The 18697-nt window shown below is 33.9% G+C and overlaps 1 protein-coding gene across 7 annotated transcripts in view; it reads left to right on the top strand.

The window, feature by feature from the left end:
• Positions 1 to 17984, top strand: part of caskin1 (CASK interacting protein 1) — a 149905-nt gene extending 131921 nt beyond the window's left edge. For all 7 annotated transcript variants that reach the window (XM_028598506.1, XM_028598503.1, XM_028598500.1 and 4 more), the window contains one exon: positions 12550 to 17984. In XM_028598506.1, coding sequence (XP_028454307.1) covers positions 12550 to 12646 — 97 coding nt within the window. In that variant the 3' untranslated portion in view covers positions 12647 to 17984. The remainder of the gene's footprint in view (positions 1 to 12549) is intronic.
• The last annotated feature ends 713 nt before the right edge of the window (positions 17985 to 18697 follow it).

Below are 18697 nucleotides of genomic sequence, written 5' to 3'. Positions count from 1 at the left end.
CACATCATATGAATTTATTAAAATTGATAACCATCTGATGAGGAAAAACAAGTATTTGACCCCATGGACAAACGGCATGTTAATATTTTGTAGAAAAGCCATTATTGGCCAGCACAGATGTCAAACGGTTTTTATAGTTGGTGACAAGGTTTGTGCACATTTCGGCAGGGATGTTGGCCCACTCCTCCCTGCAGACAGCCTCCAAATCATTTACGTTCCGAGGTTGTCGCCTGGCAACTCGAATTTTAAGCTCCCTCCAAAGATTTTCAATCGGATTCAGGTCTGGAGACTGGCTAGGCCACTCCAGAACCTTGATGTGCTTCTTCTTCAGCCACTCTTTTGTTGCTTTGGCGGTGTGCTTAAGGTCGTTGTCGTGCTGAAACACCCATCCTCGACCCATCTTCAGCTCTCTCACTGAGGGAAGGAGATGTCGGTCCAGAATTCCACGATACATGGCCCCGTCCATCCTCCCCTCAATACGATGGAGTTGTCCCGTCCCCTCGGCTGAAAAGCACCCCCAAAGCATGATGTTGCCACCACCATGCTTGACGGTGGGGATGGTGTTCTTTGGGTTGTACTCTGTGTTCTTTGCCCTCCAAACACGACGAGTTGAGTTGAGGCCAAAAAGTTCTATTTTGGTCTCATCTGACCACATCACCTTCTTCCAGGCCTCTTCTGAGTCGTCCAGGTGGTGAATGGCGAACTTCATGCGGGCCTGTACATGTTTCTTCTTGAGCAGGGGGACCTTGCGTGCGCTGCAGGATTTCAATCCATGACGGCGTAGTGTGTTACCAACCGTTTCTTTTGTAACTGTGGTCCCAGCTGCCTTCAGTTGATTCATCAGTTCCCCCTTGTGGTTTTGGGATGATTCCTCACCGTTCGCATGATCAGGGACACCCCACGAGGCAAGATCTTGTGTGGAGGCCCAGACCGAGGAGGTTGGCAGTGGTGTGGTGCTTCTTCCATTTCCTGATAACTGCACCGACAGTTGATCTTTTCTCTCCAAGTTGCTTTCCGATTCTCTTGTAGCCCATCCCAGCCTTGTGCAGATTAACAATCTTGTCCCTGATGTCCGTAGAAAGGTCTTTGGTCTTGCCCATGGTGGTGATGTTGGATGCTGGTTGTTTGGGTGTTGACAGGTGTCTTTTATACAGGTAACAAGGTGAGGCAGGTGTATTTGATGTAGATAATTGGTTCGGATTGGGGCTGTGTCTTAAAGAAAGACTAACTGGCTTGTAGGAGCCAGAATACTTGCTGTTTGTCCAGGGGGTCAAATACTTGTTTTTCCTCATCAGATGGTTATCAATTTTAATAAATTCATATGATGTGATTTTCTGGAATTTTCTTTGGGATTCTGTCTTTCCCTGTTAGAATGTACATATGATTACAATTGTAGATTTTTGCATTCTTTGTAAGTGGGCAAACCTGCAAAATCAGCAAGGGGTCAAATACTTATTTCCCCCACTGTAGTACAATACATTGTAAAGATAAACAAACAATGAATTCAAAATAATTAAAACATTTTTTTACTTGTATAGTAAATAAGCAAACAGTTTTTCACAGTCACATTATTATTGCAAGGTTTATCAGTCCTGGTGTGTGTTTTGTCCATGTGGTCCACTGGGAGCAGTGCTGATTGTGAAGTCTGATAGCAGCAAGAAGAAAAGACCTGCACTATCTGTCATTGGATATCATGTCGAAAAAAGTCATTGTATAGTATGTTAAAAGAAAATCATAAAAAAATCATAGTATAGTATGTTAAAAAGAGTCATAGTATGGTATGGCGAAAAAATATAAAAAAGTTTTGCCGTACTATACGTACGCCGAAAAAAGTCATTGTATAGCATGCTGAAAGAAAATCATAAAGAAGTCATAGTATAGTATGTCGAAAAGAGTCATAGTATAGTATGTTGAAAAAAGTAATTAAAAGTCATAGTATAGTATATCAAAATAAAATCATAAAATAGTCATAGTATAGTATGTCGAAAACAGTCATAGTATAGTCTGTCTGAAACAGTAATAAAACAATCATAGTATAGAATTTCGAAAAAAAACTCATAAAAAGTCATAGTATAGTATGTCGAAAAAAATCAAAAAGTCATAGTATAGCATGCTGAAAGAAAATCAAAAAAAGTCATATAGTATGTTGAAAAGAGTCATAGTATATAGTATGTCGAAAATATATAAAAAAAAAAGTCATAGTATAGTCAGTCAAAAATCATCATAAAAAAGTCATAATATAGTATGTTGAAAAAAAATCATAAAAAAGTAATAGTATAGTATGTCGAAAAAAATCATTAAAAGTCATAGTATAGTATGTCAAAAAAAATCATGAAATAGTCATAGTATAGTATGTCGAAAAAAGTCACATTATGGTATGGCGAAAAAATATAAAAAGAATTCATAGTATAGTCAGTCGAAAATCATCATAAAAAGTCATAGTATAGTATGTTGAATAAAGTCAAAAAAATGTCATAGTATAGTCTGTCTGAAACAGTCATAAAATAGTCATAGTTTAGTATGTCGAAAAAAGTCACAGTATGGTATGGCGAAAAAATATAAAAAAAGTCATAGTATAGTCAGTCGAAAATCATCATAAAAAAGTCATAGTATAGTATGTTGAATAAAGTCAAAAAACGTCATAGTATAGTATGGCGAAAAAACTCATTAAAAGTCATAGTATAGTATGTCAAAAAGAGTCATAGTATGTTATGGCAAAACAAAATATAAAAAAGTCATAGTATAGTATGTCAAAAAAAGTCACAGTGTGGTATTGGGAAAAAAAATCTAAAAAAGTCATAGTATAGTATGTCAAAAAAAATCATAAAATAGTCATAGGATAGATGTTGAAAAAAAGTCATAAAAAAGTCATAGTATAGTATGTCGAAAAACATCATAGTAAAGTCTGTCTGAAACAGTCATTAAATAATCATAGAATAGTATGTCGAAAAAACTCATAAAAAAAGTCATAGTATAGTATGGCAAAAAAAGTCATTAAAAGTCATAGTATAGTATGTCGAAAAGAGTCATAGTATAGTATGTTGAAAGAAAATCATAAAAAAGTCATAGTATAGTATGTCGAAAAGAGTCATAGTATAGTATGTTGAAAGAAAGTCATAAAAACGTCATAGTATAGTATGTCGAAAAAAGTCATTAAAAGTCATAGTATAGTATATCAAAATAAAATCATAAAATAGTCATAGTATAGTATTTCAAAAAAAATCATAAAATAGTCATAGTATAGTATGTCGAAAAAAGTTACAGTATGGTATGGCAAAAAAATATAAAACAAATTCATAGTATAGTCGAAAATTATCATAAAAAAGTCATAGTATAGTATGTTGAATAAAGTCAAAAAAACGTCATAGTATAGTCTGTCTGAAACAGTCATAAAATAGTCATAGTATAGTATGTCGAAAAAAGTCACAGTATGGTATGGCGAAAAAATATAAAAAAAGTCATAGTATAGTCAGTCGAAAATCATCATAAAAAAGTCATAATATAGTATGTCGAAAAGAGTCATAGTATAGTATGTTGAAAGAAAATCATAAAAAAGTCATAGTATAGTATGTCGAAAAAAGTTACAGTATGGTATGGCAAAACAAAATATAAAAAAGTCATAGTATGTCGAAAAAAGTCACAGTATGGTATTGGGAAAAAAAATCTAAAAAAGTCATAGTATAGTATGTCAAAAAAAATCATAAAATAGTCATAGTATAGATGTTGAAAAAAAGTCATAAAAAAGTCATAGTATAGTATGTCGAAAAACATCATAGTATAGTCTGTCTGAAACAGTCATTAAATAATCATAGAATAGTATGTCAAAAAAACTCATAAAAAAAGTCATAGTATAGTATGGCGAAAAAAGTCATTAAAAGTCATAGTATAGTATGTTGAAAAGAGTCATAGTATAGTATGTTGAAAGAAAATCATAAAAACGTCATAGTATAGTATGTCGAAAAGAGTCATAGTATAGTATGTTGAAAGAAAGTCATAAAAACGTCATAGTATAGTATGTCGACAAAAGTTATTAAAAGTCATAGTATAGTATATCAAAATAAAATCATAAAATAGTCATAGTATAGTATGTTGAAAAAAGTCACAGTATGGTATGGCGAAAAAATATAAAAAAGTCATAGTATAGTCAGTCGAAAATCATCATAAAAAAGTCATAGGATAGTATGTTGAATAAAGTCATAAAAAAGTCATAGTATAGTATGTTGAATAAAGTCATAAAAAAGTCATAGTATAGTATGGCGAAAAAAGTCATAGAGTATAGTATAGATTCAAAATACAAAATTCAAAATCCTTTATTAATCCTTTATCAACTGTGAAAAAAACAGCAAGGGATATAGTACAATTCATTGTAAAGATAAACAAACAATGAATTCAAAATAATAAAAAAATTTTTTTACTTGTATAGTAAATAAACAAACAGTTGTATTTACAGTATTTCACAGTCACATTATTATTGCAAGGTTTATCAGTCCTGGTGTGTGTTTTGTCCATGTGGTCCACTGGGAGCAGTGCTGATTGTGAAGTCTGATAGCAGCAGGAAGGAAAGACCTGCACTATCTGTCATTGGATATCATGTCGAAAAAAGTCATTGTGTAGTATGTTAAAAGAAAATCATAAAAAAATCATAGTATAGTATGTTAAAAAGAATCATAGTATAGTATGTCGAAAAAAAGTCATAGTATAGTATGTTAAAAAGAATCATAGTATAGTATGTCGAAAAAAAGTCATAGTATAGTCTGTCTGAAAAAGTCATAAAACAATCATAGTATAGTATGTCGAAAAAACAAAAAGTCATAGTATACTATGTCGAAAAGAGTCATAGTATAGTATGCTGAAAAGAGTCATAGTATAGTATGGCGAAAAAAGTCATTGTATAGCATGCTGAAAGGAAATCATAAAAAAGTCATAGTATAGTATGTCAAAAAACTCATAAAAAGGTCATAGTATAGTATGGGAAAAAAAGTCATTAAAAGTCATAGTATAGTATGGTGAAAAAAGTCACAGTACGGTATGGCGAAAAAATATATAAAAAAGTCATAGTATAGTATGTCGAAGAAACTCAAAAAGTCATAGTATAGCATGCTGAAAGAAAATCAAAAAAAGTCATAGTATAGTATGTCGAAAAGAGTCATAGTATAGTATGTTGAAAAAAGTAATTAAAAGTCATAGTATAGTATATCAAAATAAAATCATAAAATAGTCATAGTATAGTATGTCGAAAACAGTCATAGTATAGTCTGTCTGAAAGAGTAATAAAACAATCATAGTATAGAATTTCGAAAAAAACTCATAAAAAGTCATAGTATAGTATGTCGAAAAAAATCAAAAAGTCATAGTATAGCATGCTGAAAGAAAATCAAAAAAAGTCATATAGTATGTTGACAAGAGTCATAGTATATAGTATGTCGAAAATATATAAAAAAAAGTCATAGTATAGTCAGTCGAAAATCATCATAAAAAAGTCATAGTATAGTATGTTGAAAAGAAATCATAAAAAAGTAATAGTATAGTATGTCGAAAAAAATCATTAAAAGTCATAGTATAGTATGTCAAAAAATATCATAAAATAGTCATAGTATAGTATGTTGAAAAAAGTCACAGTATGGTATGGCAAAAAAATATAAAAAAAATTCATAGTATAGTCAGTCGAAAATCATCATAAAAAAGTCATAGTATAGTATGTTAAATAAAGTCAAAAAAACGTCATAGTATAGTCTGTCTGAAACAGTCATAAAATAGTCATAGTATAGTATGTCGAAAAAAGTCACAGTATGGTATGGCGAAAAAATATAAAAAAAGTCATAGTATAGTCAGTCGAAAATCATCATAAAAAAGTCATAGTATAGTATGTTGAATAAAGTCAAAAAACGTCATAGTATAGTATGGCGAAAAAACTCATTAAAAGTCATAGTATAGTATGTCGAAAAGAGTCATAGTATGGTATGGCAAAACAAAATATAAAAAAGTCATAGTATAGTATGTCGAAAAAAGTCACAGTATGGTATTGGGAAAAAAAATCTAAAAAAGTCATAGTATAGTATGTCAAAAGAAATGATAAAATAGTCATAGTATAGATGTTGAAAAAAAGTCATAAAAAAGTCATAGTATAGTATGTCGAAAAACATCCTAGTATAGTCTGTCTGAAACAGTCATTAAATAATCATAGAATAGTATGTCGAAAAAAGTCATAAAAAAAGTCATAGTATAGTATGGCGAAAAAAGTCATTAAAAGTCATAGTATAGTATGTCGAAAAGAGTCATAGTATAGTATGTTGAAAGAAAATCATAAAAAAGTCATAGTATAGTATGTCGAAAAGAGTCATAGTATAGTATGTTGAAAGAAAGTCATAAAAACGTCATAGTATAGTATGTCGAAAAAAGTCATTAAAAGTCATAGTATAGTATATCAAAATAAAATCATAAAATAGTCATAGTATAGTATGTTGAAAAAAAATCCTAAAAAAGTCTTAGTATAGTCTGTCTGATAAAGTCATAAAACAATCATAGTATAGTATGTCAAAAAAACAAAAAGTCATAGTATAATATGTTGAATAAAGTCATAAAAAAGTCATAGTATAGTATGGTGAAAAACGTCATAGTATAGTCTGTCTGAAACCGTAATGAAATAATCATAGTATAGTATGTTGAAAAAAATCATATTATAGAATGTAGAAAAAAGTCATAGTATAGTATGTTGAAAAAAGTCATTAAAAGTCATAGTATAGTATGGCGAAAAACTTCATAGCATAAGTCTGTCTGAAACAGTCATAAAATAATCAAAGTATAGTATGTCGAAAAAAAATCATATTATAGAATGTAGAAAAAAGTCATAGTATAGTCTGTCTGAAAACGTCATAAAACAATCATAGTATAGTATGTCGAAAAAACAAAAAGTCATAGTATAGTATGTCGAAAAGAGTCATAGTATAGTATGCTGAAAAGAGTCATAGTATGGTATGGCGAAAAAAGTCATAGTATAGCATGCTGAAAGAAAATCATAAAAAAGTCATAGTATAGTATGTTGAATAAAGTCATAAAAAAGTCATAGTATAGTATGGCGAAAAACGTCATAGTATAGTCTGTCTGAAACAGTCATAAAAAAGTCATAGTTAGTATGGCGAAAAAAGTCATTAAAAGTCATAGTATAGTATGGCGAGAAAAGTCACAGTACGTTATGGCAAAAAAATATATAAAAAAGTCATAGTATAGTATGTCGAAGAAACTCAAAAAGTCATAGTATAGCATGCTGAAAGAAAATCAAAAAAAAGTCATAGTATAGTATGTCGAAAAGAGTCATAGTATAGTATGTTGAAAAAAGTAATTAAAAGTCATAGTATAGTATATCAAAATAAAATCATAAAATAGTCATAGTATAGTATGTCGAAAACAGTCATAGTATAGTATGTTGAAAAAAGTCACAGTATGGTATGGCGAAAAAATATAAACAAGTCATAGTATAGTCAGTCGAAAATCATCATAAAAAAGTCATAGAATAGTATGTTGAATAAAGTCATAAAAACGTCATAGTATAGTATGGGGAAAAACGTCATAGTATAGTCTGTCTGAAACAGTAATAAAACAATCATAGTATAGAATTTCGAAAAAACTCATAAAAAAGTCATAGTATAGTATGTCAAAAAAAATCAAAAAGTCATAGTATAGCATGCTGAAAGAAAATCAAAAAAAGTCATATAGTATGTTGAAAAAAGTCACAGTATGGTATGGCAAAAAAATATAAAAAAAGTCATAGTATAGTCAGTCGAAAATCATCATAAAAAAGTCATAGTATAGTATGTTGAATAAAGTCATAAAAAAGTCATAGTATAGTATGGCGAAAAAAGTCATAGAGTATAGTATAGATTCAAAATACAAAATTCAAAATCCTTTATTAATCCTTTATCAACTGTGAAATTCACAATGTTGCAGCAGCAAGGGATATAGTATAATACATTGTAAAGATAAACAAACAATGAATTCAAAATAATTAAACAATTGTTTTTACTTGTATAGTAAATAAACAAACAGTTGTATTTACAGTATTTCACAGTCACATTATTATTGCAAGGTTTATCAGTCCTGGTGTGTGTTTTGTCCATGTGGTCCACTGGGAGCAGTGCTGATTGTGAAGTCTGATAGCAGCAGGAAGGAAAGACCTGCACTATCTGTCATTGGATATCATGTCGAAAAAAGTCATTGTGTAGTATGTTAAAAGAAAATCATAAAAAAGTCATAGTATAGTATGTCGAAAAGAGTCATAGTATAGTATGCTGAAAAGAGTCATAGTATGGTATAGCGAAAAAATATAAAAAAGTCATAGTATAGTATGGCGAAAAAAGTCATAGTATAGCATGCTGAAAGAAAATCATAAAAAAGTCATAGTATAGTATGTTGAATAAAGTCATAAAAAAGTCATAGTATAGTATTGCGAAAAACGTCATAGTATAGTCTGTCTGAAACAGTCATAAAATAATCATAGTATAGTATATCGAAAAAACTCACAAAAAAGTCATAGTATAGTATGGCGAAAAAAGTCATAGTATAGTATGGCGAAAAAAGTCACAGTACGGTATGGCGAAAAAATATATAAGAAAGTCATAGTATAGTATGTCGAAGAAACTCAAAAAGTCATAGTATAGCATGCTGAAAGAAAATTAAAAAAAAAGTCATAGTATAGTATGTCGAAAAGAGTCATAGTATAGTATGTTGAAAAAAGTAATTAAAAGTCATAGTATAGTATATCAAAATAAAATCATAAAATAGTCATAGTATAGTATGTCAAAAAGAGTCATAGTATAGTATGTTGAAAAAAGTCACAGTATGGTATGGCAAAAAAATATAAAAAAGTTATAGTATAGTCAGTCGAAAATCATCATAAAAAAGTCATAGTATAGTATGTTGAATAAAGTCATAAAAAAGTCATAGTATAGTATGGTGAAAAACGTCATAGTATAGTCTGTCTGAAACAGTAATAAAACCATCATAGTATAGAATGTCAAAAAAACTCATAAAAAAGTCATGGTAAAGTATGTCGAAAAAAATCAAAATGTCATAGTATAGCATGCTGAAAGAAAATCAAAAACAGTCATATAGTATGTTGAAAAGAGTCATAGTATATAGTATGTCGAAAATATATAAAAAATATATATATATATATATATATATATATATATAGTATAGTATGTTGAATAAAGTCAAAAAAACATCATAGTATAGTCTGTCTGAAACAGTCATAAAATAGTCATAGTTTAGTATGTCGAAAAAAGTCACAGTATGGTATGGCGAAAAAATATAAAAAAAGTCATAGTATAGTCAGTCGAAAAAACTCATTAAAAGTCATAGTATAGTATGTCGAAAAGAGTCATAGTATGGTATGGCAAAACAAAATATAAAAAAGTCATAGTATAGTATGTCGAAAAAAGTCACAGTGTGGTATTGGGAAAAACAATATAAAAAAGTCATAGTATAGATGTTGAAAAAAAGTCATAAAAAAGTCATAGTATAGTATGCCGAAAAACGTCATAGTATAGTCTGTCTGAAACAGTCATTAAATAATCATAGAATAGTATGTTGAAAAAACTCATAAAAAAAGTCATAGTATAGTATGGCAAAAAAAGTCATTAAAAGTCATAGTATAGTATGTTGAATAAAGTCAATAAAACATCATAGTATAGTCTGTCTGAAACAGTCATAAAATAATCATAGTATAGTATGGCAAAAAAAGTCATTAAAAGTCATAGTATAGTATGGCGAAAAAAGTCACAGTACGGTGTGGCGAAAAAATATATAAAAAAGTCATAGTATAGTATGTCGAAGAAACTCAAAAAGTCATAGTATAGCATGCTGAAAGAAAATCTAAAAAAAGTAATAGTATAGTATGTTGAAAAAAATCATTAAAAGTTATAGTATAGTATGTCAAAAAAAATCATAAAATAGTCATAGTATAGTATGTCGAAAAAAGTCACAGTATGGTATGGCAAAAAAATATAAAAAAAGTCATAGTAGAGTCAGTCGAAAATCATCATAAAAAAGTCATAGTATAGTATGTTGAATAAAGTCAAAAAAACATCATAGTATAGTCTGTCTGAAACAGTCCTAAAATAATCATAGTATAGTATGGCGAAAAAAACTCATTAAAAGTCATAGTATAGTATGTCGAAAAGAGTCATAGTATGGTATGGCAAAACAAAATATAAAAAAGTCATAGTATAGTATGTCGAAAAAAGTCACAGTATGGTATTGGGAAAAACAATATAAAAAAGTCATAGTATAGATGTTGAAAAAAAATCATAAAAAAGTCATAGTATAGTATGTCGAAAAGCGTCATAGTATAGTCTGTCTGAAACAGTCATTAAATAATCATAGTATAGTATGTCGAAAAAAGTTACAGTATTGTATGTCGAAAAAAATCAAAAAGTCATAGTATAGTAAGCTAAAAGAAAATCATAAAAAAGTCATAGTATAGTATGTTGATAGAAAATCATAAAAAAGTAATAGTATAGTATGTTGAAAAAAGTAATTAAAAGTCATAGTATAGTATGTCAAAAGAAATCATAAAATAGTCATAGTATAGTATGTCAAAAAAGGTCACAGTATGTTATGGCGAAAAAAGTCATAAAAGAGTATAGTATAGATTCAAAATTCAAAATCCTTTAATAATCCTTTATCAACTGTGAAATTCACAATGTTGCAGCAGCAAGGGATATAGTACAATACATTGTAAAGATAAACAAACAATGAATTCAAAATAATTAAACAATTTTTTTTACTTGTATAGTAAATAAACAAACAGTTGTATTTACAGTATTTCACAGTCACATTATTATTGCAAGGTTTATCAGTCCTGGTGTGTGTTTTGTCCATGTGGTCCACTGGGAGCAGTGCTGATTGTGAAGTCTGATAGCAGCAGGAAGAAAAGACCTGCACTATCTGTCACTGGATATCATGTCGAAAAAAGTCATTGTATAGTATGTTAAAAGAAAATCATAAAAAGTCATAATATAGTATGTTGAATAAAGTCATAAAAAAGTCATAGTATAGTATATCAAAATAAAATCATAAAATAATCATAGTATAGTCAGTCGAAAATCATCTTAAAAAAGTCATAGTATAGTATGTTGAATAAAGTCATAAAAACGTCATAGTATAGTCTGTTTGAAACAGTTATAAAATAATCATAGTATAGTATGTCGAAAAAAACTCATTAAAAAAAGTCATAGTATAGTATGTCGAAAAAACTCATTAAAAGTCATAGTATAGTATGTCAAAAAAAAGTCACAGTATGGTATGTCGAAAAAACTCAAAAAGTCATAGTATAGCATGCTGAAAGAAAATCATAAAAAAGTCATAGTATAGTATGTCGAAAAAAGTCACAGTATGGTATGGCTAAAAAAATATAAAAAAGTCATAGTATAGTATGTCGAAAAGAGTCATAGTATGGTATGTTGAAAGAAAGTCATAAAAACGTCATAGTATAGTATATCAAAATAAAATCATAAAATAATCATAGTATAGTATGTCGAAAATCATCATAAAAAACTCATAGTATAGTATGTTGAATAAAGTCACAAAAAGTCAAAGTTTCTGTCGAAAAAAACCAGTTAGGTCACCTGGTAGAGCAGGCGCCCATATATAGAGGTCTACTCCTCGACGCAGCGGCCCCAGGTTCGACTCCGACCTGCGGCCCTTTGCTGCATGTCATCCCCCCCCCCTCTCTCTCCCCTTTCATGTCTTCAGCTGTCCTGTCAATTAAAGGCCTAAAAATGGCCAAAAAATAATCTTAAAAAAAATAAAAATAAAGTCATAGTATAGTATGTCGAAAAAAGTCATAAAGAAAATCCAGGTATGTCGAAAAGAGTCACAGTGTAGTATGTTGAAAGAAAATCATAAAAAAAGTCATAGTGGGCAAAAAACGTCATAGTATAGTATGTCTGAAAAAGTCATAAAAAGTCCTATATAGTATGGCGAAAATCGTCATAAAAACGTCATAGTGCAGAATGTCAAAAAAAGTCATAGTATGTGGAAAAAGGTCATAGTATAGTATGTCGAAAAAAAATCATAAAGAAGAACAAACGGTGCTGTCCCCTCTCACAGGTCGCATCACAATTGGCATCAAACTTTGTCAGCGTTTTTATGAATGACTGTTCTCAGATACTTCTACTGTTCTACTGACTCGATGCCTTTGACGAAGTTCCGAGATGGTCTTAAAATGAATGGTAACACTTTTACTTGGAGGTATCTACATAAGAGTGTTTGTCATGAACACATGACAGTGTCATGAACACATGAACCCTAACCCTAACTTGTCATGACAACAACCGAATGATTCTTAATGACAGAAGCGTTCTGTCATAAACGTTTATGACTTGTTTATAATGCAGATATTCCCTTTTGTTGGTTTAATGTTGCGCTTTTCTCCCCCTGTGTGTGTGTGTGTGTGTGTGTGTGTGTGTGTGTGTGTGTGTGTGTGGTTGTGTTTGCGTGCGTGTCTGTGTGTGTGTCTGTGTGTCTCTCTGTGTGTGTGTGCACATTTAGCTCTGTGGATGAGCAGAAGACCACGGTTAGCATCCTCGACGACATCGGCAGCATGTTCGATGACTTGGCCGACCAGCTGGACGCCATGTTGGAGTAACGGCAGGAAGCAGTCGGCGTGTCTCCACGGCAACGCTGCATCAGGAGTGACTCAGACGGCACAATGGGCAATACGCCTCTCGAACTCTCTCTCCTTCCTTTCATCCTTCTCTCTCTCTGCTCGCGCTCGTCGTCTATCTCACTCGTCCTGTCGTCCGTCGCTGCTCTGGAAAAGCTCTTTTCTCCTCCTCTTCCTCTTCCTCTTCCTCTTCCCTCCATCTCCCGACCGCCGATGATGAAAATAATGATGGAGCAGCGCCGCAGGCCTGGACAGACATGTGGCAGAGAGGGTGCAAGAATGAAGAACGGATAAAGAGAGAGACACCAAAAGAGAGAGGGTCAAAAAAAAAAGAAAATTTTAAAAAAGGACCAAAAACGACTGATGATGTGTAGAGGAAATAAAAGAATAAATCTAAAGCTGGACAGATGACGAAATGCAACAAAACGGAAGAGATCGCAATCAAAACGTGGGTCGTTTTCAGAACTCCACATGGACTCTACGAACAAATAAACTAAAGTAATACCGATTGAAAAAAAAAACCCAACTGTGTTAACGAATCATAGTATGGTATGTGTACATTCTAAGCATGGAGAGTTTATATCTACTGAAAAAGTCCTGCATTAGCACAGTAATATATAATATAGCGATAAATATGAATCTCTAGCTCTTTGGTTTGATGTCTTGGTTCTGTGTGGAATGGTGACCTCTGGTGTTGTGACGATGTAAAGGACTAGGTGGAAAGATTTTTATCTGTGACCAAAACGAGACTATTCAGCTCCTGAAGTGTGTGTGCGAGTGTGTGTGTGTGTGTGTGTGTGTGTGTGTGCGTGTGCGTGTGCGTGTGCGTGTGCGTGTGCGTGTGTGTGTGTGTGTGTGGCAGATGTGTGCATGTGAGCGTTTGTGGATTGTCGGAATTTCAGGATCAAGTTCAGTTTCCTCTCCTGGCTGCGTTCATACACTCCGCTCCATCCTCATTATCACCCCGTAACATAGACACACACCAACAGGAGAAGCACAATGACCTATGCAGCCAACTTGCACACGCACACACACAGATATATATACACACACACATACACACACACACACACGGGAGCCTGCACAATAACAATTCAAACAGGAAGGGGAGGGGAGGGAACTGCAGCAAGGCTACAGCAGGTTGTGTGAAAGCAGATGTTAGGTCTTGGGGATAACGTTGGCTTTTAAGTTGTGGAGAAGGATTTCAGGATGGTAAGGTAGTAGGTAGGTAGTAGAGTTGGCCAGTTTTCAGGAGATTGGGTCAAAGGTCAGATTGGGCCCAGTTGCAGCACAAAGCAGTAAAGTCTCGAGAGAGCTAAATTCAGCTTGACCCCCTGACAGTTTCTAATCATTCCTGATACCTGCTGCTATCTCAGAAGAAAACAACAACACACACGTCATGTGTTCCCCACACTCACAACATTGACTAACCTTTTGATTTTGATTGCAATTCAAACACTTTTAAGTAGGAATGCACAGTGCCTGAATTGGACCGAAAAAAGAAGAAGTGTGCCAGCACCCTAATTCAGCAGTTGCCTGATATGATCAGCGCACGTATCTTGGATATATTTATATTTATACGTTTATCTTGCACTGTGGACGCCCGAATAGTCGACTATTCAAAATTCAACCTAAGGAGGCTATCAGTCTCACAGTCACATCATCACGGTGTCTGAAAGTGTGGTTGTGATCATTCCGTTCGGTCTATATGGGGGGTGCTGAATGTCTGATGATTTGACATAGAATTGCTTGTTTTCTCATAATATTCATAATATATAGCCTACTTTGGTATAAATATCAGCCAAAGACTATACAGTCTATGATATCAGCCGAATAACAGGCTACTGTTAATGACAATTAGAAGTAAGGGTACTCGTGTGGACAAAAATCAGAAGTGCTAGTACTCAGTACAGCTAAGTACTGGCCCATTTCAGGCACCGGGGGTGTGTTGATGCAACTATACTCTTCCGAAAACTTCACTCAGGGTCTCTGCTGGAACAGATTTCCGATCTAGTAGTAGTGCTCTCTTTGATCCATTAAAATACTCTAATTTGAATAGTTATTTGTGTCTAGTTTTTACTACAGAAAATTTAATTTACCGTGGTAAAAAAATCCTGGATCTTTAAATATATGCATATATTTTTACATGGTGCAAAAACCTCAGCCTGTCAGTCAGCAGCTTGCCTTGAGTGAACACAGAATTTGTATATTAATACTGATTAAATAACTATTTAATGTGGATTGGTCACATCTGGCTGAGCCAGTTAATAAGGTCAGCTACTGGTGCATCCCTACTTTAAAGACCCTGTATTCATTCATACTTTTAGGATCAATAACTGTCCTGAATCCCTATGTGGGATCTCTAAAAATTCAGCAAATAAAAAGATTAGAATAGGAGCGATACCCTTCCTGACAACCTCAGTGGATAGCCGTCCTCTTTAAATCTTCATCGCTCCCGTCCCACACTCTCCTTAACCACCCACCCTGTGTTGCCATGACAATCTACATCATCAACCTCACCATCCTCATTGTCATCACCATAGTTACTACACAGTGTTGCCATGATATGGGATAAAAAATAAAAATGCTGATGGAGCAAGCAGCGGCAGAGATCTGTGAAGCTGTTTGGGATGGTTTGTTTCAGTGCAACGTTTAAAGGGCCACTCCAGCCATTTTTGTCCTGTACTTATAAAGGGTATGGGTCAAGCTCCAAAAGAACTGGATCATACACTTCCCATAATGCATCTAAATGGTGTCTTTTACTAGATCCTTTCTGCCTGGTAAACGCCCATATCTGTCAAAACTCCGTGACGTCACTTTGTAACGCAGGATCTCATTTTTAAAATAATAACTCTGATGACATCACTATGACATCATTCTGGATTTTTACAAAACTCCTCCAGAGGAAATTAAACATCTGTTTTTCAGGGGCGGAGCAAAAGAGGGTGGCTTCGGGGGCTCCAGGCCCGAATGTTTTCTTAAAAGGCGCAAATCTTTAAGGGTTTTAAAATAACTTTTTGTCATTTCCCCTCAGTTTCTCTGACTGGACCGGCAAATCAATGGAGCACAAGTTATATAACTGGAGAAATATCATATATCAGCCATTCATTCTGGGAAAATGTTTCAAGATTAGTAATGCCAGTTTATGCCAAATGCCTACCTTACCCATGTTATGTAACTTAGTAACATCAGGCAGTTTCTGCCTCTTTTTAGGTAGCAGAAGTGAAAAGTAGGGCTCCTCAACATCGGTTGGGTTCTGGTTTCAGAATGATGAAGACAGTTGGAAAACAATAGATACAAAACAGGATGTCGGCTCTCTAGGATACTTTTCCTTTGCATCTGGCAAATGGCTAAAAAAATTAGCATACAGCTGCCGTAATGGAGGCGGAGAAGTTTACAACGTCTGGCTCCGCTCCTGCCGTTTTCAAAAGCTGAGCTGTACTTGACTAGTAAACCAATCTTCATGTGTAAAATTGGTGGAGTGCCCCTTTAAAGTCCTCAAACACAACCAGAAACTGCATCCAGCGAGCTGCTGCCAGGCTCTGATCTTCCATATGCACCGCGGCCCATTAAGAAAATCCAGGTTTCACATTCCCATAGCAGCCACACTCCTTATATAAATGACTAAGAATTCAGAGAATAGTTGTGGTTTTTAAATTATGATCAAATAGAGATTATATATATGGATATTTGCAACAACAACAAAAAAAAAGTGTATTTATGATGTGTGTGTCATCCTGAAGACTATTTTTCAAAGTAAACAGATCTAATCTGAGTGTTGAGTCAGTTTGCTTCTCCATGCTTAAGTGGTCCGAGCTGATGAATCATTGTAGGTAACCATGTTGGGATATTTCCAGGTTTGTGTTTTTTTTTTTTTTCATGTTTTCCTCTGCCTACATGTGTCCAGGTGTGTCGATGTGTATAATACAAGCAGTTCTTGTTGTTCCGTTTTATTATTTTTGTATTATTTTAAATGCAATGTTCTGTTTTTTCCTTTGAAACATGTGCCTTGCTTTGTGATTTTGGTCTGACTACAATACAGTAGATGGGTATGTACAATATATGAGGATCTCTCTCCTGTTCTGTCATGCATTGGTAGTTGATATGCCATCATAAAAAAAAAGTATGGTGCCTCCCCACCCCTCTCCCACCATCACCAACGAGATGAGATATTTGAAACATTGTACATCTTTTTGACACTTGCTGTTAAGTAATTCATCAGTAATACATACCAAATTAATGTCTCTCTCTCTCCATCTGATTGGACAATTAGAAAGTAACTTATTCCAATTAAACAGACACATTTTGGACACGTGCGTTTACATGCAACATGTGATCTATGTTATCCGAACGTAAAAGGTAGTAACAGTGTACCAATTTGGAAAATGTGTGTTTTTATTGCCCTCTTGCTCAGAGTTAGATGAGAAGATTAATACCACTCCCTTTTATAACGTACATTGAACTCTCGGCAAGAAAGTGACTGTGTATTTTCGACTACTTTTGAATGTGGATTTACTAAAAACATGCCTGTAATAAACACTAATTAGTCAAATGTCAGTTATGATGGTTGGAACAGCTGTGCATTTGAATTTTCCCATCTGTCTGACTTTTCCAACCTGATGTTTATGTGGAATTTCCGAGCAGAAAAAGCAAGTATTCCGAATTGATTTTGTAGCACATGAATCCATGGCAACGTCCTGTGATCAGAGGCTGTACTGTACAGAGGTCAAAGGTTAACTCTAGTTCTCTCACTTAACTTCTACCACACACACACACACAGGCCCTGTCCTGCTAAAGCTTTTAGCCTTTTCTCCTCCTTCCTCGGGTCTCACTTTGGTCATTTCTCATGTTGTACGCATTCTTCAGAGGTGTGTTTGAGGCTACAAAAGAGAAATATTGCAAATGGTGAAGGAAAAAACAACAACACGGATGGTCATATATGTTATGGAACAAAAGTACAGTTCATTTTCTTTCCGAACAAAAGAAGAAGCCAAGCTGTTTCTATTTTGGTTTTCCGCTTGTGCTTATCTGAACACATACCGGACTGGAGTCTCCTCTGCATTGCAGTGACTGTATGTGAATGCTTGAGAGAGGCCGAGTGTGTTATATGTTGCTCTGCTATTGACTGTGTGAAACCTGTGTGTGTGTGTGTGTGTGTGTGTGTGTGTGTGTGTGTGTGTGTGTGTGTGTGTGTGTGTGTGTGTGTGTGTGTGAGTGTGTGTGTGTGTGTGTGTTGTAGTGGCTGGACAGTGGTGTGCTTGCAGTGACTGCATCTTATGGCCATCTGCTCTGAATAAATAAATGTTCTATACAAACTGCACCGTCCCGTCGTCAGCCTCTCTTTGTTCGTTTGATCGTTGTATTTGCGAGGTCCTCCTCTAGGGGGCAGCACATGACTGCAACACAGCCCTCAAACGGCAATGCATTTTTTTTTTGGCACCTTTCAAAGCCCTGTTTCCACTTAATTTGGCTGTTCAGAGCTCAGAAAAATGTGGTGATCAGTGTTTTCCAAAGTCCAAGAAAACGTTCTGAAATGTCTTGTGTTTTGTCCACTCAACTCAAAGATATTCAGTTTACTGTCACAGAAGAGTGAAGAAACTAGTAAATATTCACATTTCAGAAGCTGGAATCAGAGAGTTTTTTACTTTTTTTCCGTAAAAAAAAAAGAAGACTCAAACCGATTATCAAAATAGATGGTGATTAATTTAATAGTTGACAACTAATCGATTCATCTTTGCAGCTCTGCTCATGTTTGCGCAGTAAATATGAAGGGGTTTGGTGTTTTAAGCCCCCAATGTCGCCTTCCAGGCAGCGCTGCATGGAAGGCACTAGGGTTAGGCAAGGGTTACCGTTAGGCCGGATACACACTGGCTGCGTGGCGTGACTGTGGCGTTTCTGTTGCGTGGACTTTTCTATGTCTTTACACACCAGAAACGTGTCTGACGCGGTGCTGCTGCTGCTAGCTTTGTCTGGACACATGTAGGTTTCCCATTGATAAAATGAAATACCATGTTAAACATAAATATATACTGA

Source organism: Perca flavescens, chromosome 15, assembly GCF_004354835.1.
Source record: "Perca flavescens isolate YP-PL-M2 chromosome 15, PFLA_1.0, whole genome shotgun sequence".
NCBI classification, from domain to species: domain Eukaryota; kingdom Metazoa; phylum Chordata; class Actinopteri; order Perciformes; family Percidae; genus Perca; species Perca flavescens.
The sequence above is the reverse complement of the archived record's forward strand: the minus strand, read 5'-3'. Positions and strand labels throughout refer to the sequence as shown.